This window comes from Myotis myotis, unplaced genomic scaffold (assembly GCF_014108235.1).
Source record: "Myotis myotis isolate mMyoMyo1 unplaced genomic scaffold, mMyoMyo1.p scaffold_m19_p_1, whole genome shotgun sequence".
Classification (NCBI taxonomy): Eukaryota; Metazoa; Chordata; class Mammalia; order Chiroptera; family Vespertilionidae; genus Myotis; species Myotis myotis.
In genome coordinates this window covers 3,097,432-3,122,255 of record NW_023416313.1, presented here as the reverse complement: position 1 = coordinate 3,122,255, position 24,824 = coordinate 3,097,432, and the positions used below count along the sequence as shown (strand labels likewise).

At 60.2% G+C, this 24,824-nt stretch overlaps 1 protein-coding gene across 1 annotated transcript in view; it reads right to left on the bottom strand.

Moving 5' to 3' along the window:
* Nucleotides 1–1,813: 1,813 nt before the first annotated feature.
* Nucleotides 1,814–24,824, bottom strand: part of CUNH4orf50 (chromosome unknown C4orf50 homolog) — a 40,457-nt gene continuing 17,446 nt past the window's right edge. Inside the window, exons 4-12 of the mRNA XM_036328562.1 lie at nucleotides 23,543–23,672; nucleotides 22,470–22,585; nucleotides 18,670–21,060; nucleotides 16,788–16,967; nucleotides 14,270–14,326; nucleotides 12,911–13,093; nucleotides 10,116–10,164; nucleotides 7,102–7,223; nucleotides 1,814–2,664 (exon numbers count right to left, since the gene is read on the bottom strand). Of these exons, the coding sequence (XP_036184455.1) occupies nucleotides 2,386–2,664; nucleotides 7,102–7,223; nucleotides 10,116–10,164; nucleotides 12,911–13,093; nucleotides 14,270–14,326; nucleotides 16,788–16,967; nucleotides 18,670–21,060; nucleotides 22,470–22,585; nucleotides 23,543–23,672 (3,507 nt within the window). The 3' untranslated portion in view covers nucleotides 1,814–2,385. The remainder of the gene's footprint in view (nucleotides 2,665–7,101; nucleotides 7,224–10,115; nucleotides 10,165–12,910; nucleotides 13,094–14,269; nucleotides 14,327–16,787; nucleotides 16,968–18,669; nucleotides 21,061–22,469; nucleotides 22,586–23,542; nucleotides 23,673–24,824) is intronic.

Here is a 24,824-nt window from a genome sequence, read left to right as displayed (position 1 = left end):
AGTGGGGTAGAAGCGGCGAGGAGAGGCTGAGCTAGTCCGTATGGGCTGGGTCCTCCAGCTGCGTGACCTCCAGCCACGTGACCTCCAGCTGCATGACCTCCAGCTGTGTGACCTCCAGCCTCATGACATCCAGCTGTGTGACCTCCTGCTGCGTGACCTCCTGCTGCGTGACCTCCAGCTGCATGACCTCCGGCAAGTGGCTCTGCCCCTCCATGCCTCAGCTTTCTTGGTGGAAAATGATGAGAATAACAGGATTCAGCTGACAGGGTGAGTCTGAGGGTTTGGGTGGAGGCGCGGTGCCGATCCTTAGCTGTGGGTGGCGTCAATGTATCTTCAAGTACAACTTGCCACCCCTGCGTGGGGAAGGCCGGCATCCACGGCATCCAGAGAAAGCGTTTCCAGACACAAAGGCATTCCTGCTGGACACGGGAAAGACATTCCGCCTACTTCTTCCGCCCGGGAGTGCAGATCTGCAGGATGCAGCCCCAGCGGCACTGGCCTTCAGCCGCAGGGATCTGACCGACACCCCCTTCAGCCCATCCGCCCTCTGCTCCAGCCACACGGTCACCACACCAGGGCCCTGCCTCTCAGCTCTTGCCCTCCTGTCCCCTCTGCCTGGCCCGCCGTCCTTGAGAGCAGTGACGGAATGGCTCAAAGCAGGCTCTGGCTTCAAACTGTGCCCTGCATGCCCTCTCTATGTGACCTCGGGCAAGTTCAGCTCTGGGCCTCGGTGTTCTCATCTGTAAAATGGGACCATGTACAGGACCTCACATCTTAGGAAGGATGAGACAAGCCAGTGCAGCTTAAAGCACAGAGCCAGGCCCACTGTCTCTTGAGCAAATGGATGGGAGGGTCCACGGGCCCATCAATCCAGAGATGTGGATGGACATGATGCCCATGGGCGGGATCCCAGGGCCCCGCGGGCTCCGTGAGAGGCTGGCAGCTCAGCGGGCTGACGCTCACTCCATCACCTTGCTTATCGTATGGTACTACGGTTAGGTACCAAATACGTTAACATCGGGGAAGCTGGGGGAGGGTGTGTGGAACTCTGCACTTCATTGCAACATAAAAAGTTAAAATACATTCATTTAAATTCCGTGTGTTTTGCCTACTGCTGGGGGTTGTGGGGAGCCCTCAGTTTCTTGTCCTGGTGCCTCCTTGACCCAACATGGCCCCGGCATCCAGGAAGGAACAGAATGGGCAGATAACTGACCCTTCCCTCCAGCCCTTCCCAGCCCGCTCCCAGGGAGAGAGACCAGGTCTCTGGTTGATGAGCCCGGGGGAGGGTCTGGGCAGGTATGGCCCAAGTTCCCTGGATTCTCTTTCCGGGCAGCCTACCCTCAGGATGGGGGTTCTTCTTCCACCCCCAAGTATAGGCGAAGGCAGGGGTGCTGGGTGGGGGTAAGGCAGCGACCCCTTGCAGCTGGCTCAGCAGGGAGCTGCTGTGCACACTCCTTCACCAGCGGCACACCCAGGGCTGCATGGCATGCCCCAGAGCCTTTGCACATGCTGTTCCCTCTGCTGTGACACCCTTCCCCCCTCGCCCAGGTGTTGAACACCTCACTGGGCCTCGGGGCCTTGCCCAGCCAGCCATGCCTTCCTGGAGCCAGGCAGAACCGGCCCTGCCCTTTGGCACACATCGTGTTGCATTCACGTCCGACTGACTGCCTGTGATGTGTCTGCATGTGCCTCTTCCTGGGACCGGGACCAACGTGGACTCACCTCGCTCCTCCTCGCACCACGCTGCCCGGCAAATGCTGGGTGTCCGCCAACGCTGAAGGAATGGCTGATTAGAAAGTACTGATGGGTTTTTATTGTTTTAAAATGTAAAATATAGAATTACTTCAATCAAGCCTTTCATCTGGTAGACAAAAATCTCTTGCAATCTGGGGGAGAGGTCCCAGGGGCAGGAAAGTAACAAAAAGTCCTCAGGGCGGACGGTGTTAGGCGCCGTGAGACCAGCCCGGGGCCTCCTGGCCCAGCTCTGCCGACACGCGGGAGAGGCTGCTCTGTCCGGGGGCCGCCGTGCATTGTGGGATACTCAGCAGCATCTTTGGCTTCTTCCCATTAGATGCCAGGAGCAGCTTCCTGGTTGTGACAACACAAACGTCTCCGGACATTGCCAAGTCTGCCTCCGGGGGGGACAGAGTCAGGCCCAGACTGAGGCCCCGGGCCAGTCACTGGGTGGGTTTGGGTCCAGTCAGCACCCCTTTTGCTGCCCCGCGTTGGCCAAAGCCAAGCTGCTCCGAATTTGCAAGGCCCGTCAGGGGGTCCCCTTGAGCTCTGACAACCACCACAGGCTGCCCAGGCAGGACCACTGGCCGCCGAGCCAGGCTCCGAGGCTGCGATCTCTCACGGTGCCTGGGAGGGCTCCGCATCCCACACTCACAGCCCGCGGGGCGGCCGGAGTGGCGGCGAGGGCTCCAGCTCCAGCGGAGACTCGGTGACCCGGGGGCAGCCGCGGACACTCCGGCCGAGCTCCCGGTGGAAGGCCAGGATCCGGGCGGGGCTCCGCAGCTCAGAGGGCGGGGGGGCGGCGGCCTGGGGGGCAGCGCAGGACACCCCGCCTCTCTCCTGCAGACGCTGCGCTGGGAGTCCCGGTGCCTCATTGGTCACGGCCGGGCGAGGTCCAGGATCAGGCGTCGGCCCCGGAGGCTGGGGAGGCTGGAGGCGGAAGCATCATGAAAGGTCTGCTCCCTGTGGCCCTCGATCCCCCCTTTCCCAAGGGAAGGTGGCGAGGACAGCTACCATGTACCAGGCACTTTCCGTGCCTGACCCCAAACACTCCTCACGCCTGAGCTCACGTCCTTCTGGTAAGTTCACTGAGGCCTACACCACCCCCGCGGGGCACAGGGGAGCCAGAGAAGGTGGGGGGCTCGCACCCCATGTCATCCAGGGGGTGCTGCCCAGACACCTGGTGGGCAGCCCCATGGAGCGGATCCTCCGCAACCTTCCCTGTTCCCAGTGACAAGAGGTAGTGACCTTCCCATCAGGAGGGAGCCACTGCCTCCCAGACGCCAGCCTCCTGCCCTTCCCTGCCCTGCCCTGCCCTGCCCTGCCCTCCCATGCCCTGCCCAGCCCTGCCCAGCCCTGCCCAGCCCAGCCCAGCCCTGTCTGGGGTTCTCGCCAATGTGCCATTTCACATGCTCTCATTCAGTCCTCCCAGCAGGCCAGCATCGGGCCTCAGTTACAGATGAGGAAACGGTTACCTGTTTCAGAGCCTCCCCATTGCTCACCTAAACTCTGGGAGCTCGGAGGTGGCTGGCTCCATGTGCAAGTCCCAGCCCCCTGACTTCAAAGCCCCGGACTCTCTAATCTCCACCCGCAGCTATTACACGCATGTGAGCCCTTCACACTCAGCATCTCCCACTCACCCAGCACCTTCCCTGCTAATGACGGGCTGGCCCGCTGCGCTCAGTAATGAGTCCTACGTATGCCCCCCGCTCAGGCCTCTGAGAGGTGTGGCCACCAGTGATATAGGCAGAAGGGAGCAACCCTCCCCCCGCCGCCCCGTGGTCCCAGGAGGCAGTGAGCAGTGAGCAGGGTTTCCTGCTCAGCACCCTCCCGTGTCAGGGGAAGCTGCCTGAGAAAGGCAGAGCAGGGAGGAGGGACTGGTGACCAAGGAGCACCCCCTGTGCGCCTCACCTGGCCCAGTCCCTGCCACGGGGCTGGGAGGGAGGCCACAGGTGCCGTGGCGCGCCCAGGAGGGAACCTGATTGCACACTCGGGAGGGGAGGCCTGCTGGAGGAGTGGTGTCTGAGCGGGTTTGGGGGCGGGACTCTGTTACCTGCTAAAAACTGAAGCCATTCTCCACAGAACAATGTGCACATAGAATGTCAGCCACCACTTAAGGAGTCTGAACTTTACCTATATTATAAAAGCCCAGCGACCGAACAGCACAACCAGTCACTATGACGTGCACTGACCACCAGGGGGCAGATGCTCAACACAGGAGCTGGTGGTCAGTGCGCTCCCACAGGGGGAGCAGCCGCTCAGAGGGCAGGCCCGCAGCCGCTAGGCTGACCGGGATGAGCAGCGATCCCACAGTGGGCTGATCCCCACGGGTCACGCCCCCCCACCAGTGCACGAATCAGTGCATGGGGCCTCTAGTCTTGCAATAATAATACTAATTTAAACCATCTGAAACCCTGAGTTTATAGGAAGAGGGTGGTATAACATCAGCAATTTCATATGGTTCAACCCATGACAGTGAACATTTGCTGAGCTCTTACGACGTGCCAGACACCGTCCTAAGCAATTCATGTATATGTGTCGTTTGCTCTTTAACCAGAAGAGGTAAGTGATATTATCCAGTTACCCAGATGAAGAAACAGAGGCCCAGAGAGGTGAAGTGACTTGCCCAAGGCCACACAGCTACCAAGGAGGCAGAGCGAGGTTTTGAACCCAGACTGCATGGCCCCCCAGCCCGCGCTATTCGCCGCTACAGTCTGCTGTTGCCCACGGGGATGGATGAAGGGTCTTCGGTGGGAGAGCAACATTCACTCAATCATCAAAAGCTTGCCAACCCTTCCAGGATATTTTTGTATGTTTTCAGGCTCCCCCGCCTTCCTTTCTTTCTCTCTAAGCTCAACCATACAACGATGGTGACATGTGACAAATGTAGTCACTGCCCTTCAAATATGACCTCGTTTTGCTTAGAGGCCACCACTCCCCTGGTGTCGTTACTTAACAAACTGGGTTTCACCGCAGGAAGCTCTTGCCCAGGAATCCAGCCTGCAATCGGGCTGTCCCGCCCAGAGCCGTCCTCCACGCCCATCACAGCGGACAGAGCCAGGGCTGCGGGGCGTGCGGTGTGGCCGTGAGAACGAGGCTCCTGCATGGTCTTCCAGAGAAATAGCCCAACAGGAAGGCCCCTCCCCCTCTAACTGTTCACCCGATGAGGCCTTTCTGACGCTGCCTGTGGGCCAGTTTCTCTGTGAACATGGGATGGAGGCAAAAGGCCCACGTGGACACCTGCCATCGAACTACGAAGAAGCCGGAGTGTCCTGTGGACTTGAAACCAAGTCCAATCAAGGAAGAGTTTCCATCCGTGATGTCCAGTGAGAAGCTTGGCGCCAGGAGGGTTAACACGCTCCTGGGTTCACCCGCTTCTTTCATTTCCGCTCTGACTGCTCCCTCACAGGCTTGCCAGGGGGTTGCCGGCAGGATCCCCTGGAGGAGACGTTTAGAGTCCCCCTCAGGGAACTCCGGATTGGAGCATCCAGGGGCGCAGGCCGGACCTCTCCTATCTCCCGTCCCCCACCAGTGACGGCCCAGCACCGTCGGGCCACCTGATGACCAGAGCGCCACTCCAGAGCCAGGTGCCCCGGGGGGAACCCCAGCTCTGCCCCGTACTCTCCGTGTGACCTGGGTCGGTGACCCACCTCTCTGTGCTCCCCCTTCTCCCAGGTCACGTCGAGCTAGTGATGAGAGCCACGTGGTGGCCCAGGTGAGTCCTGTGTGAGCTCACGCATTGCACACACAGGCCCGGCACCGGGGAGCACTCAGGAAATGATGGGGGGAGGCCCTTTCTCATTCTGTTCTTAGCAGCAGCATCCCTGTGGCCTCTGAGCCTCCCGTCTACACCTCGCGCTGCACGCGGCAGCCACGTTTGATGCTGGCAGCGCCCCCCTCCTCCCCCCGTAATTCACCCCTCCTCGCCCCTCCAACTTTGCAGGTGCTGTTCCTTTCTTTGCCTTCTACCTGCCCGAGATAGTACAGGTCAAAGGTCAAATGTCAGAGGTAATTTTCCTAGAAAACGAGCCAAGCTGGGAAGAAGGTCGTATGCCTGGGTGATCAGCCTGTAGACACGTGATTTACAAGGAAAGCCACTGGTCAGGGAAAAGGGTTCCAGGTCAGTGACAATAGCTGTCATCACTAGACACATCCCTTGTGCTGGGCAGTACCTCTGTCATGTTCCAGACCCATCTTCAGCCCTGCTTACCTGACTCCACCCTCCTGTCAGCAGCAGCATTAGCCCCGGTCCCCAGGTGAGGGGAGTTAGGCGCATGAGGGAACCCGCCCAGCACCCCCTGAATCACAGCTGGGATTTGAACTCAGGCCAGTCAGACTCCACAGCTCAGAATTAGTCAAGTCAGTTTTCTCTGAACACAGAGAGCTGCTCTGGCTCTGACCGAGTAGGGCATTCTGGACCAAACCTCCAGGAAGTACAATGGGGAGAGCGGAACGAAATATAACAAAAGAACTGTTTGCACCATCTGAGAGCTCCGGGCAGGGACTGTGCGGATTTGTGGGACGATCGCCGGAAGCAGGAGAGAAGCCAGGAACAGCTGGCACAGGCCTGGAGGCCGCCTGACCCCTATGCGGCAGGTGAAGGCGGGTCTGCTCGTGAGGGTGGCAGCTGAGCGGTGGGAAGCCAAGCAGAGCTCCAGGGGCCATGGGGGAAGGACGCTGATAAACACGACAGGCTTTGCCTAGGATCCTGAAAGGCTATGCCCTAGGAATAAGCGGGGGCAAGAAAGGACGCAGACCCCCCAAGTACTGAAGCAGCCGATGTGAGGCATGGTCTGCACGGGCCCAGCTGCCTGTCAGAAGCTACAGGAATCCTCTCTGGATAAAGACAATCTCAAGCTCAACCTCAGATTACGATTTTTGCACAAGTTTTCACACACAATGTCCAGCACTCACTGAAAAATAACCAGACACAAAACACATGATTTAGTAAGAAACGCAAATGAGCCCGGCAAGTGTAGCGCAGTGGTTGAGCATTGTCCCGTGCACCAAGAGGTCGCGGTTCTATTCCCAGTCAGAGCCCGTGCCCCAGGGTTGTGGGCTGGATCCCCAGTAGGGGGCATGTAGGAAGCAGCCGCTCGATGATTCTCTCTCATTGATGCTTCTATCTCTCTCTCCCTCTTCCTTCCTCTCTCTCTCAAACCAATAAAAACACAGACAATAGAAAGAGGTGATGACAGGAAACCAGTCTTCGTGGTGTTGGCCATTTTCTCCTTCTTGACCTCGGGGTGCCTTCACGGGGGTGTGGCGCACTAAGATGTTCACGGAGCTGCACTCGGACGCTTTGTGCCCTCCTCTGTGTGTGTGCTACACCTCCCGTGGAAAGTGTATTTAAGAACACCCTCTCACCTCCAGAGGATCCAGTCGCGCTGTCAGTGCTGGCCACTCCGCCTCAGTCACGGGCCAGGGCTCAGGACGCCACGGTCTTGGGAGGGCGCTGTCCACTTCAGGGTTCAGGAGAGAGTTTTGAGCTGGAAGAGAACGGTCTCGGTCAAGCCTCAGCCAGAAGTCCACAAAGTCAGCAAGTCCCTGAGCCCCACGCCCATGACTCAGACCTCTCAGGGGTCTGGGTTCCTCCAAGCGCCTCCTCCATATGCCTCTGATGGTTCTGTCGTGGTCGTGGGCAGCCTAAACACTGCCTTCCCCTGCCTCGCCTTCCCTGCCTGGCCGCGGGCCCTTCTGCACTGGGACCGGCTCATCTTTATAAACGACACCTGCCTGGGAGCGCACAGCAGCCTCCCAGCAACACGGAAAGAGTAAGTGACTCAGTCAATCTAGTACCCTCCTTCCTTCTTCCTTCCTCCTCCCTTCCTCCTTCTTCCTTCCTCCTTCCTTCCTCCTCCCTTCCTTCCTCCTTCCTTCCTCCTTCCTTCCTTCCTCCTTCTTCCTTCCTCCTTCCTTCCTCCTTCCTTCCTTCCTCCTTCCTTCCTTCCTCCTTCCTTCCTTCCTCCTCCCTTCCTCCTCCCTTCCTCCTCCCTTCCTCCTCCCTTCCCCCTCCCTTCCCCCTCCCTTCCCCCTCCCTTCCCCCTCCCTTCCCCCTCCCTTCCTTCCTTCTTCTTCTCTTCTTCCTTCCTTCTTCCTTCCTTCTTCCTTCCTTCTTCCTTCCTCCTTCCTTCCTCCTTCCTTCCTCCTTCCTTCCTCCTTCCTCCTCCTTCTTCTTCCTTCCTTCCTTCCTCCTTCCTTCTTCTTCTTCCTTCCTTCCTTCCTTCCTCCTTCCTTCCTTCCTCCTTCCTCCTTCCTCCTTCCTCCTTCCTCCTTCCTCCTTCCTTCCTTCCTTCCTTCCTCCTTCCTTCTCCTTCCTTCCTCCTTCCTTCCTCCTCCTTCCTCCTTCCTTCCTTCCTTCTTCCTTCCTCCTTCCTTCCCTTCCTTCCTTCCTCCTTCCTCCTTCCTTCCTTCCTTCCTTCCTTCCTCCTTCCTTTCCTCCTTCCTTCCTCCTTCCTTCCTCCTTCCTTCTTCTTCCTTCCTCCTTCCTTCCTCCTTCCTCCTTCCTTCCTTCCTCCTTCCTCCTTCCTTCTCCTTCCTTCCCCCCTTCCTTCCTCCTTCTTCTTCCTTCCTCCTTCCTTCCCTCCGCCTTCCCTTCCGTTCCTTCCGCCTTCCTCCTTCCTTTCTCCTTCCTTCCTCCTTCCTTCCTCCTTCCTTCCTCCTCCTTCCTTCCTCCTTCTTCCTTCCTTCCTCCTTCCTTCCGTCCTCCTTCATTCCTCCTTCCTTCCTCCTTCCTTCCTCCTTCCTCCTTCCTTCCCTTCCTCCTCCCCTTCCTCCTTCCCTCCTTCCTTCCTCCTTCCTTCCTCCTTCCTTCCTCCTTCCTTCCTCCTTCCTTCCCCCTTCCTTCCCCCTTCCTTCCCCCTTCCTTCCTCCTTCCTTCCCCCTTCCTTCCTCCTTCCTTCCCCCTTCCTTCCTCCTTCCTTCCCCCTTCCTTCCTCCTTCTTCCTTCCTTCCTCCTTCTTCCTCCTTCCTCCTTCTTCCTTCCTCCTTCTTCCTTCCTTCCTTCCTCCTTCCTTCCTCCTTTCTTTCTCCTTCCTTTCTTCCTTCCTTCCTTTGTTTATTTAAAATATGTATTTTATTGATTTTAGAGAACGAGAAGGGAGGATAGAGAATAGAAACATCGATGAGAAAGAACCATTGATTGGCTGCCTCCTGCACACCCTCTATACCCCCTACTGGGGATCGAGCCCACAACCCGGGTATGCGCCCTGACCGGGAATCGAACTGGTGACCTGTTGGATCCTAAGTCAACACTCAACCACTGAGCCAAATCGGCCGCCCCACTTCCTTCTTTTAAGGTTGAGGAAGCTGAGCCCAGACAAGGAAGGAGACTTACACAAATGAGTGGCAAAAGCAGGAGCACCAAAATCCATGCCCCTCCAACTGTGAAAACAGATCTGCTAAAACCTGAGGACAAATCCCTCCTCTTGGGTCAGGCACTAGACCAGCCGTGGGCAAACTACGGCCCGCGGGCTGGATCCGGCCCGTTCGGCTGTTCTATCCGGCCCGTGGAGCCGAAAGAGCGGAGGGTTCTCTTGCTCTCCCCTCCGCTCCTTCACCAGCAGCAGTGTTAACATGTATTAGTTCACACAAACACTCCATCCATGCTTTTGTTCCGGCCCTCCGGTCCAGTTTAAGAACCCATTGTGGCCCTCAAGTCAAAAAGTTTGCCCACCCCTGCACTAGACACTCCCGAGAAAGGTCACATTACCCGCCTTTTGAAGATCAGCGTCTGGGGCTCAGAGAGGTCAATGAACTCATCCAAGATCCCCCAGCTGGTAAGAACAGAACCTCGTAATAAGAACGCGCCCTGAGCAGGTCTCAAGCGGAGCTCGGTTACCTGAAGGCAACACCACCCACACTTCCTCCGCGTGTTTAAGGAGCACCTCGTAGGAACATAACCCCAAGGAAACCCTCAGCGCCCCACGCCTCAGCTGGGAGCACACCGCACTGACGCCAAGACCTGCTGTCTGGCCAGGCAGCAGCTTACTTTCCTTGTTAACAGTAAAAACAGCGGAACAAAAAAGCACCCACGTGACCACCTTGTAAGCACCCATTGTTAGCGTTTCGGTTGCTCTCCTATCCTGTCCATCACACACACACACACACACACACACACACACGCCCGTTGCCTCTCGCTTTGAAAGGCGTTTCATTTTCAGGTGAACAAGGGAAACTGCGGGCGGAGGCGCGGGGCCATGTTGCCGCGGCAGCATTTTTCTAATCTGTCCTCCTAAGTCGTGACGCTGGAAGGCAGAGTGCGTAGGGAAGGGGGGGGAGCAGCTAGGTTCCTCCTGGTCTGCACTGGACATGGGTGTTTTCCTGCCCGCTACCTCCGGCAGATCAGAGCCCAGGGCTGGTCCTACCTGAGCCGCACTGACCTGTCACAGCCGCCAACGTCTCCTGCTCCAGGGCCGGGTGGCGGCTGGTCTGGAAGAAGAGACACCCCGCAGTTATCCTGCATGACCCAAGGGAGCTATACGGTGACTACGACCAGACAGGGCAGGGCCGGCAGGCAGAGTCCCCCCGCTTCCTGCCCACAGACCAGCGCGGGGGAGGCCGGGCCAGGCCTGCGCAGGGGCATCTGCCCTGCCGCTCACTGGCCAGGTCAGGTGCCCCCGCCCCCCCCCCCGCCGCCCTCTCCGCCTGCAGGTGGAGGCACTAACACTTCCTCGCAGGGTTTAGTCGGAACCAAATGAGAACGGAGGTCTGCTAACTGCCCCACAAGAGAGGCAGTCCAGGCAGATCAGGTCCCCCCTTTAAGGCCTCGCCCCGCCACATACATTGTGGGGGAATATTCTAAACTTCCTGAAAGGCAGGCGCTAAAGGGAAAAGATTTGCCTGGACCCCTGGAGGCCCAGCCTGGGCTGCTGGTTTGAGGGGTGTGTAGGGCTCTGGGTCTCGCTGCGGAATTTTAAGATGAGCCTCCACTTCTGCAGGCCCGTGTCTGGGTCTTGCTGACTGACACCCAGAGGAGAGCGGGACGTTCCCAGGAGGAGGAGGGAAGAGGCAGAGCGGGCGGGAGGAGTCCGCACCGCAGCTTCCTGGCTGCTCACCGCCTCCCGGGGGCTGTGGCCAGAAGACATGCTGCTGGCCCAGCCCCGCCCCTGCCCGAGGAAGGCAAGCTCCAGTGTGCCCAGTCAACGTTTGTGGGATGAAGTGGCAGAGCCGGGTTTTGTGGTTTGTGGGGGGAACAGTGAGGCGTCCCAGGCCATGAAAGTGGGGGTATTCTTGGAGAGCTGAATTGTAAAATAAAGCAAGACGGGTCTGCAGATTCGGTCGCCTTAGGAGGGAGTGGAAGCTTGTAACTGGCCATGGCCCTTCAAAAGGCCCAGGGGAGACCCCCGGCCGCGGGGAGACGTGTCCAGGAACAGGGGCACCTCCTTCCAGGAAATAATACATCAGGCTGAGGGCACCTGGCTCCCTGTCCCCATCCTAGGCCCCCAAGCAACCTCTGATCGTAAATGCTCATCTCCGACAAATGAATGAATGAATGAATGAATGAATGAATGAATGAATGAGCCTGACCGATGATTCCACTAGAGGGCAGGCCATGCTGACATTTTCCCATCCACCCACTGGTCACTCCAGCCTGTGCATCGTCCTGTTTCTCAGAGGAAATGAAGAAATTCGCTTGCGGGTTTATACCTCAGTCTCTGTGAATTTGGTCCCTGTAGGTCAGCCTGTGCAATCCCAGCAGCCGTTTCAGTTCTATGTTCAGAGCCTGCAGGACTGGAGCAGCCCTGGAGGGCGGGGCTCTCCTGCCCTGACTCCTCCCTCCCAGGTGACTGACTCCTCCTGGGTCTCAGGCCCTGAAACTTGGCTTCAGTTTGCCTCAGTCAACTGCGCCAGCCCTTCCAACAGCACGCTGGCCAAGTCCCTCAAAACCCTCTGGCCCTGAGAGGTGGGAAGAGACCAGCCCTGGGCTGGGGTCTGAGGCTGTGGATTCAAAGGCTGCTCTGAACCAAGCCGCCGTGTGGCCCCGAGCAGCCCGCGGCCTCCAGGTCTCCATCTGCTCCGCCGGCTAGGCTTGGACCAGGGTCAGCTCTCCGCAGGCCGTGGGGAAGGACGGATGGAGAAGGTGGGCTTTGCAGAGGCTGGGCTGGGGAGGCGGAGGGGGAGATGCAGGCCTGGTGCTCAGCTGCCGAGAGCAGGAGCCAGGAAACCAGGGCTGCTGTGCCCGCAGCAGGAGCTGCAATGCACCCGCATGCCATTGCTGGCTGGTCCTCTGAATGGGGTTGCACACCTGTGTGTGAGTGTGTGTGTGTGTGTGTGTGTGCGCGCGCACATGCAAGTGGGTGTGGGCAGGCTTGGCTGAGCACCCGTGGGTGCTGCGCACACACGGACACCAGGCACTGCTGTTCAGGGCCAGGCAGACCCAGGAGCACTGTTACCAGACCTGGGGCAGAACTGGCTTTCATCACCTGCTGCACCACCTGGGGGCTGTGTGACCTTGAGTGAGACTCCCAACCTCTCTGAGCCTGTTTCCTCTTTCACTGACCGTTAGGAGAGGAGATCCTCCTTCCTTTAACTCATGATTTCATTCATTCACCTGAAAACTCCCCGCGCAGCTTCTCTGTGCCAGGCACCACGGAGACAGAGGTGGCTGTGGAGCGGCTCTGGCCCCAACAGAGAGGTGCCAGCCAAACTCCCGCCACATCAGGGGGGAATTCCTCCCATGTTACCCCTCAGGCATAGCCACGTGCCTCGGAGGTCAGAGGGAGTGTAGCTAGCTCTGTGCTCTGGGGGATTCAGAGCGAGCTCCCTGGGCAAGGTTGCACTCGAACTGTGCCCTGAAGGGTGGATAGGAGGCTGGAGGGCAAACAAGAATCTTGCCAGAGGAAGCAGCACATGCTAAGGTCCTGAGGCACATGGGAGAGAGCCTTCTGGTGAAGCAATGGCACAGGGCTAGCGTGACACTGAACTCAAGCCGCTGTTTGTGCGTCTGTCTCCTGCATCGTGTGGTGAGCACTTTACGAGTAAGGACGGCCGGACGCCCTTCCCATGCCAGCCCCGAGCACAGGTGCCGGCACAGAGGAGGCGTTCAGGGCGCGTTCCCCGCGGCGTCAGTGGGCAGAGGGAGAAAGGGGGGGACAGTGCAGGCCAGGCGGGTGGACCGGGTCACTTGCCCACAGGCCCCACAGGAAGAGGGACAGGGCTGCCTCTGGGAACTGACCTCTGGGGCCCCGGGAGCCAGGAAGGTGGCTGTGTACTCGGCCAGCGCCACGTCGTCCACCATGCTGCGCACCGTCTGGCAGAGCAGGCGATCGGCCGGCCCGTGGCGGCACAGCTCCCGCAGCAGGCGCGTGAGCAGGTGGTTCCTGTCCCGGCACTTCTGGACCAGGGAGGCCAGCTTGGCCTGTGGGACGAGGACGCAGCAGGTGGGTCCTCGGACGCAGGGCTCCCAGGGGCTGCGGCGTCGGCTCCCTGCTCTGCATCCCCAGCCCCATCCAGCGCAGCCCTCCCTTCGCCCCTCCCTCCACCCGGAAGCCAGAGTCGTGCTGACAGTTACTGAGTTGACAGCAAGCTGCCCCCTCCCCCCAACGCTGCCCCCCAGGGGCTCCCACTGCCTTCTGATGGCCCTCCAGATGGGTGAAGGTGTGGGCTCAGGCTCTGCCACTGACCAGCGATGTGGCCAAGCTTCTCTCTGCACCTCGCCTTGCTCCTCTGTACAGTGGGCATCGCTAAGGGCACCAGGACCAAAGGAGACAGTCCAGGCCAGGCACCCACACAGGGCCAGCCACGCAGGTCCCGGAGCCCAGCCATTCCTGCCCCCCGCCACCACTGACTCTTAGACCTGCCTGCACCCTTCCAGCCCCATCGTGACCCGGCCTCCTTCTCCCTCCTGTTCCCGCCACACTGGTCACCCCCAGCCCAACCCCAGAACTTCCTGCTCACTCCTCTGTGGCTCCCACACGTCCCAAGCCGAGAAGAGCCTAACCACCTCTCCAGAGGCCAGCCTGGTGTCGCCTCCCCGGTGTCGCCTCCCCGGGTGTCACCTCCCCGGGTGTCGCCTCCCCTCAGGCCTCCCTGATGCTCAGGGCTGGGCATCCCTCTGTGCCCTGGCTTCCGGCTTCCGGCTATCCCTGCAGGTAATTTACATTGTGGACCTGCCTTCCACACAGCCTGGCAGCGCCTCAAGGCCAAAGCTGTGTCATCACCGGGCACCGTGCGGCCCTCGGGACGGGTTTGTTACATGAGCGACACGCGTGAGTGCCCCTCCCACCATGAAAAGTCTGCGCGTGTCCGGAGGGGTGACAGGCCCCCCGGGTGCCCTCCGCTCCGGGGGAGGGGGTGGCACTGCCCTCCCATGGGGTCAGGGTTGTTGGCACGTCAGTCTCCCGGCAGTGGGCCCGAGCGCCCCGTGTGAGACACCCGGGAACGGAGCACGCCGGAGTCCGTGGGAACTGGGAGTGAGCTTTGTCTGTCCTTCCTCCCAGGACTGCCACAGGACAGAGATGGGCCACGTCTCTAACGGGAAAATACCGGCCTTTTCTGAGAGAGAACTTCTCTACCGACTGCACACATGTCTTACCTTCAAAGGGGTCACAGCCAAGACTGCCTCATGTTGCTTTATCTGAAGTTCGTCCACCTGAAAAGACACGTGTTGCCAGGGCTGAGCCGCTGTCCCACAGCCCCTCCGTCCCCCACGGGTGGCTCACCCAGGCCGGCTCCTGTCCCCTCCTCTCCCACAGGAATTCTCGCGGCCTTTCCCGTCACCTGTCACCTCGGCAGGGTCGGGAGGCAGGGGCGCCCTGGGCACGGGTGAGTGAGCCCCGCGTGCCAGCTCCGCCACCGCCCCCTTCCGGAAGGAGGCCTTCCCAGGTCCCCACCGGGTGCCGGAGCCTCTGGCGCCACTTAAACCTGCGGTTCCCGGCCAGATGCCCGGGGTCCTCCTCCCGGCCCGGCCACTCCCTGGACCTGTGACCTTGTGCGAACTCCTCTCTCTGCCTCCGTCTTCCCATCTGGGGTGTGGGTGACGTTGGGGCCCATGCAGGGGTGACTGCAGCCAGGGCACCGTGAACGACTCCTGCGAAGTGCTTAGGACCAGGCCTGGCACCCGGTCGGCACCCAAGGACTGTAAGCCAGGGCGACCATCCGGGCCAGAGGGGCCAGGCACGGAGAGATGCCACCTGGGCCTCCCAGCCCAGCCCAGCCCAGCCCAGCGGCCGGTGAACTGAGGGGTCCCGGGTGCCTGTGCAGCAGGACGCCCGGCAAGGCCGCCCGAGTGCCTGACCCACAACCTCACAGGCCGTGCCACGGTGGGCGTCGAGTTCTTTTCACTCCCTCTCCTGTCCCTACCAGCAAAAGCCCCTCTTCTCCTCCCCACCTCAGATCCTAAGCACACGCCCGTAATTAGAATGTGGGGGGGGGGCGGGGGGGGGCTTGAAACCACATGCAGAACACCTTACATCTTGTGTTGTTTTTTGTTTGTTTGTTTGTTTTGTTTTGTTGTTGTTAATCCTCACCCAAGGATATTTTTCCATCGATTTTTAGAGAGTGGAAGAGAGAGAGAAAGATGGAGAGAAACATTGATGTGAGAGAAACACGTTGATCGGCTGCCTCCTGCACGCCCCACAATGGGAATAGAGCCTGCAACCCGGGCATGTGCCCTTGACGGGAATCAAACCCAGGACCCTTCAGTCCACAGGCCGACGCTCTATCCACTGAGCCAAACCGTCTAGGGCTCATCTTGTTTTTTTCATTTGATTTAATATCGTGGTGTTATTTCCATGTCAACACAAATTGATCACATTCTTTTAAAATCTTGCATATTATTTCATCATGAGGCTGAAACATAATTTATTAGCTAATTCTTGTTTATGAAAATGTATATTGTTTCTGCTTCTTTATCTACAGACCAGTGACCACTGTATATGTGTTTTGGCTCCTTTCGGGATATGCTCAGAGTGAAAGGCCAGCTCCTAGCGGACTGTCTGACACTGAGAGGCACTCGATGATGGGCAGGCGCGGGGGAAGCCTTCTCTCTGCTTCAGTTTAGGAGGCGGCCTGACTGTGGCCGTGAACTGGGTACCGGGCCCTTCCAGTCACAAAGTTAACGAGAGGAAGTGAAAAGACAGCAGGAGAAGAGAAAACATTTCCAAATCAGGTATCTAATAAGGGGCTCGTATCTAGGGTGCATAACAAATTCTTACAGCTCAACAACAGCAAAGGCAACTACAAAATGCACAGAGGATCTGCATAGACATTTCTCCAAAGACTTACGTGTCTCCAGGAAGCACATTTTAAAAATTGAGATGATTACAGCTTTACATGCAGCTGTAAGAAGTCATCAAAGTCCCCCAATATTTCATATATTTTGCTGGTTTCCCTTGAAGGGAGCATTTTGCAGCCAAATAATGTCAGTTCCATTATATTGATACATTCCACCAGCTTTATTCAGGTTTCTCCAGTTTAACTTGTACTTCTGTGTGTGTGTCTGTCTGTCTCTCTGTGTGTCTGTGTGTGTCTGTCTATCTCTGTGTGTGTGTCTGTCTATCTGTGTCTGTGTATATGTGTATGTCTATGTGTCTCTGTGTATGTCTATGTGTATGTGTGTTTGTGTCTGTGTGTATGTCTGTGTGTCTGTATGTGTCTCTGTATGTGTCTGTGTATCTGTGTCTGTATATGTGTATGTCTATGTGTCTCTGTGTGTGTGTGTATGTCTGTCTATGTATCTGTGTTTGTGTATATGTGTGTGTCTGTGTGTCTATGTGTGTTTGTGTCTGTGTGTGTCTATCTGTGTGTCTGTGTGTATCTGTGTCTGTGTACCGGGCTCTGTACAGTTTTATCACCTGTGTAGCTTCACGTTTCCCACACACAGGCAGGTCCCTGAACAGGTCCGAAGCCACAGGATCTGTGTTCTTTTTAGAATGAGCAGGTGAGCTGGATGGAGTTTCTCTCTATGCTGCCCTGTACTTTGTAAATCTAATAAATACTAACCAGTTGCTGGAAATGGCCAGTGAGGTCTGACCTGGTTCCTTTTTCCGTTCTCAAAACTTCCCGGAAGGTGGGGCCACCGGTTTGCGAGAGAGGCCGCCCTGCCCGCCTACCTGGCCCTGGAGCTGGTCCCGGCGACGGAGGGCCTGGTCGCGGGCCGCCTGCAGCTGCCGGCCCGCGGACGCCTGGTCCCTGAGCTGGCACTGCAGGGTCAGCACCTGGTGGCGGAGCCGCCGGACGCGCAGCCTGAGGTCGTCCTCCGGGGTCTCGGCTTCGGCCTCGGCGTCCTGGGGCTGCGGGACACAGACTCAGTGACAGGCTTAGTTACCTTCCCAGCAAGTTGCCTTCGCAAATCATTTCTTGTTGCTGATCCTCACCCGAGAATAACGTTTCCATTGATTTTTAGAGAGAGTGGAAGGGAAGAGAAAAGAGAGAGACACACACACAACGATGTGAGACAGACACATCTATTGGCTGCCTCGCGGACATGCCCCACCCGGGACTGGGGATCACACCTGCAACCTAGGTATGTGCCCAAGACCGGGACTCAAACCCAAGCCCCTTCAGTGCTCGGGCCCATGCTCTAACCACTGGGCCACAGCGGGCAGGGCAATGTTTTTCTGCTCATGTTTTCCTAACACTTAAAAACTTTGAGAAAATAAAGGAGCAGAAATCACTCCTAATCCCATGAGCCAGCGTCACCGTCGTCATTACCCACGTGTCCTCTTCCCCTTTGCTCTGTGCTTTACACACGTGCTCACGTGGGCGTGAGTGTGCAGCGGGCTTCTCCAGGGTGGCTGTCGGGGGCAGGTCTGGGAAACTGAGGTCTGACAATAACATCTTAAAACGTTATTTTCAAGACAATCTCTTTCACCCGTATTTTCAAAAACACGGGAAACAGCACGGCATTTCGGAGTCTGATTTAAAGCTGCCGGTCACCACTGTCCTGAAGCACAGGGTGGTGAGTGGAGTTTCACAGTCAAACCCAGTTGTGAGAGGCTCATCATAGGGATGCTTCAGAGTGCATTTACATCCAACAGAAGATACTGCATTTTAAACAGATTTCTTTTAAAAATATATCTTTTTATTGATTTCAGAGAAAAAGGGAGACAGGGAGAGAGATAGAAACATCAATGATGAGAGAGAATCATTGATCGGCTGTCAAGCCCGCAACCCCGGTATGTGCCCTGACCGGGAATCGAACCCTGATCTCCTGGTTCATAGGTGAGCCATGCAGCCGGGCAAAGCAGTCCCTCGCACTGTGGGCCCAACGCCAGCAGCTTTCCTGGGTGTCGCAGGGGATTTCAGGGGGCAGGAGGGAGAGGGAGGTCGTGGGAACTGTGGTTAAGCGATGGGGATGCTGCTGCCCCCAGTGGCCTGGAGTCTACATTTTTATTTTTAAGAGCATTTATGCAGACACCCAGGTGTGCACATACATACACGCATGCCCACATATCTATGTTTCTATGTTTCTTTCAAAAAAAATATATTTTTATTGATTTCAGAGAGGAAGGGGGAAGGAGAGATAGAAACATCAATGATGAGAGAGAATCATTGATGGCTGCCTCCTGCACGCCCCCTACTGGGGATGGAGCCCGCAAACCAGGCATGTGCCCTTGACCGGAATCAAACCCGGCACCCTTCAGTCCGCAGGCCGACGCTCTACCCACTGAGCCAAACCAGCTAGGGCTATTTTTCTATATAAAATTCAGTCTATATCTTTGTGTCTTTGCTCCCTTTGGCCACGCCGGAGCACCTGTCCATGTGACGAGAGCATGCTGGGAGACTCGTGCACGCGGTTCTGTGGCCTGCGGATGCTCAGGTTAGCCTGGGACGCCGCTCACTGAGTCCCCGGGGCCTGGGCTCTGTCACCTGGCCAATGGAGGTGGCGCTGTGCCTCCTCTCTGAGCTGCGGGAGGGCGGCATGCATGAGGGGGTGGGCAGCAGTCTAGAACGTTAGCAAGAGGAGATGAGGCAGCTACGCAGGCAGCCTACCTGGTGGCCGCTGCCCAGGGGCCTGAGCGCCGGCCCTGGGGCTGCAGAATGCCGTGGTCCTTCCTCCTCTCTCCCCAGCTGTGCCTCTTTCACTCCCGTCCCGTGGACGTCTCCTCGCAGGGCACCGGACACATCAGCCCTTCTCCCGGCCGGCGACGGAGTGGCCGCCCTGGCTCCGCACCTGGGACCCTCTGTGCCCAAGGAAGGGCCCATCCTCTCTCCGGGAAGACCCGGGTCCTCCTCCCAGGGCGGCCCGTGGACTCCCGCAGTCAGCGGCTCTGACGGCGGACTCACCTGCACCGCCCTTTCTACAGTCCCCACCTTGTCCACAGCCCCCACCTTGTCCACCGCCTCCTGGCTTTCTCCCTGGGGGCGCTGCTCTGCTCCCCCCAGATGCCCCGCCTCTGAGCTCACCCCCAGGGCGACCTCCCTCTCCAGGACCCGGATCCTGCGCAGAAGGTGCGCGTTCTCCCCGCGAAGGGCCCCGATCATGTCCTCTATTCCCAGCACCACGTCCTTGACCAGCTCTCTGTAGCCCAGCCCGAGCTCCGAGATCAGCGCCTTGAGCTCCCGGTTCTCCTGGACGGCGCCCTGCATGAGGCCGCGGCAGCGCCGGGCGTCCGCGGACACGGCCGTCTGCAGCCGGCCCAGACCCCGGCGCAGGCTTTCGTTCTCCGCCTCCAGCTCGGAGATCTTGCGGTAGCTCCTCGCGTTGCAGTCTTCCAGGTCGGCGATGAGCTGCAGGTACTGGTCCAGCTCCCTCCGCAGGCGGGAGATGTCGCCCCGCTCCCGCTCGAGCCCCGACACTTTGCTCGCCTGCCGCTCGCTCTGCGTCCGGAGGGCCCGGATCTTTCGATGGCATCTCTCTTGGTCTCGCTGAAGCCGGACGTTGTCGTGTAAAACTCGGCTTCTCTCCTCCTTCAGTCCGGAGACGAGCTGACGAAGCCGCCTCCTGGCTCTCTCCAGGGCTCTTGGCGGCGGACGGGGGCTCTGGCCCAGCTCCGAGGGCCCCCCTGGGCCGGGGCACAGATCCCCCAAATCAGGCCCCACCCCTGGGAGAACTTGGCCGGTTCCCAGGGCCTCGGTCTCTCCCGGCCTAACGTCTTCACAACTCTCCTTGGGGCCTGCTTCCCTCGCAGGACACGTCTCCAAAACCCCTGCCAGTGGGGACGCCTCGCGCCCCCGCCCCCCGCTCCCCCGCCGCAGGGCCGCCAGCTGCTGGAAGCAGGCCTCCATCTCCTCTGCGAATGCGTCTATCGTGAGCGCAGGCCCGCCCTGTCCTTCACGTGGGGGCCTGGGGGGCCTGGTGGGTTGGGCTCCCTCGGGCGGGAAGGCCCATGTGGGGGACAGCAGCAAACCACCCTCTCCCACCAGGAAGAGGGTGCCCTCCTCCTCCCACTCCTGGGAGCCCACGCCGGACCCTTCCAGACACAGCGGCTTCTCCTCCTGCCCAGGCCCCCCATCCCCGGGTGGTTCCTCCAGCAGCAGCAGGGCAGGTGCAGTCCACGCAGCGCTGTCCTCGTGGCCCTGGGGGCTCCTGGGGGCCCCGTCCTCCGCGAGGAGGAGGAGCTGAGCGCCGGGTGGAGACGGCCCTTTGGCACCGGGAGCCCGGAAGGAGGCGGCTGCGGAGGCCTCTTCCTCCTCCTCCTCCTCCGATGGGAACCCTCCCAGGAGGCCCCACACGTGCCCTTCCGCCCGCCGCCTCCTGTCCAGGGACGAGGGACCCTCCGTGGACAGGGAGGCCTCCCCCTGCGGAAGAGGCACAGGGAGGATCTGCCTGGGCCGAGGGCAGGAGGCGGCGGCCTGGGGTCCGGAAGCCCCGCGTGTGTTCTGCAGGCCTCCTAGGGCGCCAGCACCGTCCTCCAAGCTGGGGTCCTCCTGGCTTTCCCGCCGCCAGCACCCGTCCCCGAGGTCCTCCTCCTTCCTGCCCCGCGTCCTCCTCGCCCCCCGCGCCTCCGCTCTCCACTCCGGGGCTCCTCCCCCCGCCTCCCCAGGGCCGCTCAGATGGCCTGGCCCTGGCCCAGGAAAGCGGCGGTGGGGAATCTGTGGGGCCTCCCAGCAGAGGGGGGCACCGTGGCTCCTTGTTGGGGGGTGGTCCATGGCTCGGGGAGCAGGCAGGGGCCCGACGTCCAGCCCCTGTTGGATTTGGGGCTCTTCTGGAAACACCGCCTGGAGCAGCAGGGCAGCGGGGCCACCGACAGGCCCCCAGGGAGGGAGCACGGACGTCTGCACCAGGAGGAGGGACTCCTGGGCCGGGGCGGCTGCTGGCCTCTGCATGGAGATCCAGGCCAGCTCCTCGGGGAGGAGGGAGGTGTCGGCGCTCTGCCCCGAGGGGCAGCCACAGAGCAGGAGGAGAGTCTGTCCGTGCAGGGCGGGCTCAGCCGGAGCAGGCTAGGAGGGAAGAGACGAGGGGGGTGGGAAACAGCCCCTCTGCCACGTATCCCCCTCTGTCCCTGTCTTCTCATGTCCCGGGACCTCCACATCAGCCACATAGGCCTCCCTAACGCACCCCAGGGCCTTTGCACCTGCTCTTCCCTCTGCCCAGAATGTCCTTTGCCCAGAGCCCTCCTGGCTCACCTCACGCTCCGTTCACATCTCACCTCACAAGGTGCTTCCTCAGAAGGGCCTCCCCGAGTATACCCACTCTCTGCCCATTGAAGCCACTTTCTCCCTCCACGGCACCCCACCCCCACCCCGTTACAGTCTGTGTGCGAGGGTGCCACTCCTCTATCGCCCCGTCCTGTCCAGGGCGGTGGCCACAGGCTTTAGGCAGCTTTTCAAATGGGAAACAAAATGAGAGTCAGCGTTCGGTTCTGCGGTCACAGCGGCCCGTGTCGCTGCTCAGCCCCCGTGTGGACCTCGGCTGCCGTACTGCACAGCACGGGTGCAGAAAGGGGCGGCACCCCAAAGGCTCTGGGGCAGTGGGTGTGGTCTGCTCCCCGAGGCAGGGACCCTGGCCTGGAAGTGCGGGCACATAGGGCTCCATCGATGCCTTTAAATGCATTTTCACAGTCTTTATTCAGTACGTTTTCCAGAGAGGAGGACTGGCCCCCGCTCGCAGGGCTGACCCAGCTGGGCTGGGCCTCGGCCTGCAGGGAGGGAGGGGCCCTCAGGCTCACATGTGACCATGGCCGCCCCGCCCACGGCCTGGCCAGTCTTCCCACCCGCGCCCCTGCGCCGCCCATCCCTGTCCTGTCTAACTCCATCCTCCGCCTGCATGGAGCCGGGGGCCAGTTTCTCCATGAAGCCCTCCCAACCCACAGGGTGGCTCAGGGTGTGCCAGCACACACACACATGCACATATGCACACCCGCACATATATGTGCACATGCATGCACGCAGCGCCTCGGGGCAGGGCGTGAAGGAATGAAGAAGCAGGGACAACCCTCTGCTGAGCCCCAGAACCAGCCAGGCAGAGCGGCAGGAAACGCTGGGCCTCAAAGCCCAGCGCGAGCCAGGCAGGGCCGGGGAGGGACGGGGGGGGGGGGGGGGGGGAAGGGAGGGCGGGGCGGTTGGCTCCTGACCTCGGGGCACAGGTGGGCGGAGTGTGGGCTGCAGAACCAGAGCTTGGGTCCAGCCCAGGGCTGTGTGGCCTTGGGGATCACAGCTCTTGGGGTCCCAGAACCCTCCTCTGCAGAACGGGGGACTGGCTCCTGCCTCACAGCCCTGGGCTGGACCCTGCTCAGAAGTTTCCCTGGGATGAGGCATGACCCCCCTCTTCCCACCTCCCGCATGGAGGGCACACACAGGGGCTGGTCAGACCCAGCTGGACCCTGGGCACACAGGAGCATCTGCCTTACCCGTCCACGGTCAGCAGCCACCAGCTCTCCCAGGAGCCCAGCTGCCGTCTCCAGGCCGGGCACCAGCTCCAAGGGGCCTCGTCCAGCCTCGACGCAGGGCCCCTCGGCGGGCGGGCCTGGGGAGGAACAGGACCCCGGGGTTAGAAAGACCCTTCTAGGACCCTGCCCAGGATTGTCGCCAGTGGCCCTGCCCCTGCTGTCGGGGCTGGTGGCACTGCCTCTGACTCACACCCTTCCCATCCGGAAGGCCTGTGAAGGACTGAAGATCACCATCGCCCTCCAGGGGAGGAACCAGGCGCTCAGAGAGGGGAAGCGACCGTCCCGATGTGCAGTGGGTCTGGGTCTGGCAACCACTTCTAACCACAGAGCTCGTGCGGGTGACACAATACACGACGTCTTCCTCCTGGCTCCCTCATGGCCACACGGTCGCCATCCCACCTCCAGCCCCCACGGTAGGGGTGCGGACCAAGGAGCCGACTCCTGGGCTCCCAGCAGGCAGACCTGTGCCTTCCAAGGATGATTTTGACCTTGTTTGCTAGTCAGCGCGGCTCCCGGAAAGGGGGTGGAAAGGGAGTGGGCCTTGGGGTGAGCAGCTGGTGGGTACACATGACCCCTCCTGTGCACCTGGCCTTGGGGGACTGTGCGGAAACCACAGACACCAGGGGGGCCAGTGGCTCTGGGGCTGCCGGGAGCAGCAGCCTGTGCAGCAGGGACCTGGAAGCTGTGGCTGAGACTGTCATCAGGGACATAGGTTCCCGTCGGGGACAAGGGGCTGCTAAGGCCAGCAGCTCCCAGGCCTGGCACCTGGCGGTCACTGGGGTGGAGGTGGGGACAGAAGAGCTCGGCCTTCTGGGGGGACAATCGCCTGAGAGGCCTGCAGCCTGTGCTGGCAGGCGTGTCATGGGCACGGCGGGCTCCGACCCCTTCACCAGCCATGTGACACTGAGCAGGGTCGCCACCTCTCTGAGCCCCGGCTTCCTGTCTGCAGTCGGGACAGCCACCCTGCATCATCAGGGTGCTGTAAGTGAGCTAGCCCGGTGGTGGGTGCTCTACGCACCGTGGCTCCCACATACCTGCGGAGGTGTGTGGTCCCGGGGCCCCGTCGGGGTGGGGAGGTGTCTGCCAGCCTGGGCGTCCGCAGGCCTCCAGCGCCTCCTCCCAGGGCAGGAGCAGCCACTCGTCCTGGACACGGCCCCAGGCGTCCTTCAGGAAGACACGGAATCAAGAGCTGAGTGTTCATCCAAGCCGGTCCCCGTGCGTCCCTCCCAACAGATGTAGTGGGAACCCAGGGGAAACTGAGGCTCAGGGAGCAGAGGCCCGTGGCCTGGCCTGCAGCCCTGATCTATGCAGCCCCGTCCCGTGCAGCCCTGTCCCGTGTATCCCTGTCCCGTGCAGCCCTGTCCCGTGTATCCCTGTCCCGTGTAGCCCTGTCCCGTGCACCCCTGTCCCGTGCAGCCCTGTCCCGTGTATCCCTGTCCCGTGTATCCCTGTCCCGTGTATCCCTGTCCCGTGTATCCCTGTCCCGTGCAGCCATGTCCCGTGCAGCCCTGTCCCGTGTATCCCTGTCCCGTGTATCCCTGTCCCGTGCAGCCCTGTCCCGTGCAGCCCTGTCCCGTGTATCCCTGTCCCGTGCAGCCATGTCCCGTGTATCCCTGTCCCGTGCAGCCCTGTCCCGTGTATCCCTGTCCCGTGTATCCCTGTCCCGTGTATCCCTGTCCCGTGCAGCCCTGTCCCGTGTATCCCTGTCCCGTGTATCCCTGTCCCGTGTATCCCTGTCCCGTGCAGCCATGTCCCGTGCACCCCTGTCCTGTGCAGCCCTGTCCCGTGCAGCCCTGTCCCGTCAGCCATGTCCCATGCAGGCGTGTCCTGTGCAACCATGTTTGGTGCAGCCCTGTCCCATGCAGCTGTGTCCCGTGTAGCCTTGTCCCGTGTAGCCCTGTCCTGTGCAGCCCTGTCCTGTGCAGCCTGTCCCATGCACCCCTGTCCCATGCAGCTGTGTCCCGTGTAGCTGTGTCCTGTGCAGCCTGTCCCGGCTCCTGGCCCTACAGCCCTAACTGCCTCCTGTTGGCACCCAGGCTCTGTTCCACAGACAACTAGGGGCTTGTCTGCCAGCCAGGATGCCTCTGGGCTCCGGTCCCCTCTCCCTCCTATTCCCACTGTGTCCCACCAGGGGCTCTGGGCAGTCCTGTCCCTCAAATGCCAACAAGTCCAGATGCTACAGCCAATGCCCTTGGGCGGCACCCCTGCCCTCAGCCTCTCCCCAAGCCGGGCGGGTGTGCAGCGAGGCGCCCCCTGCAGGGCACTATAACACAGCACCTTCTCGCGGCTGCAGGGGAGGCGTGGGGCCGCAGAAGG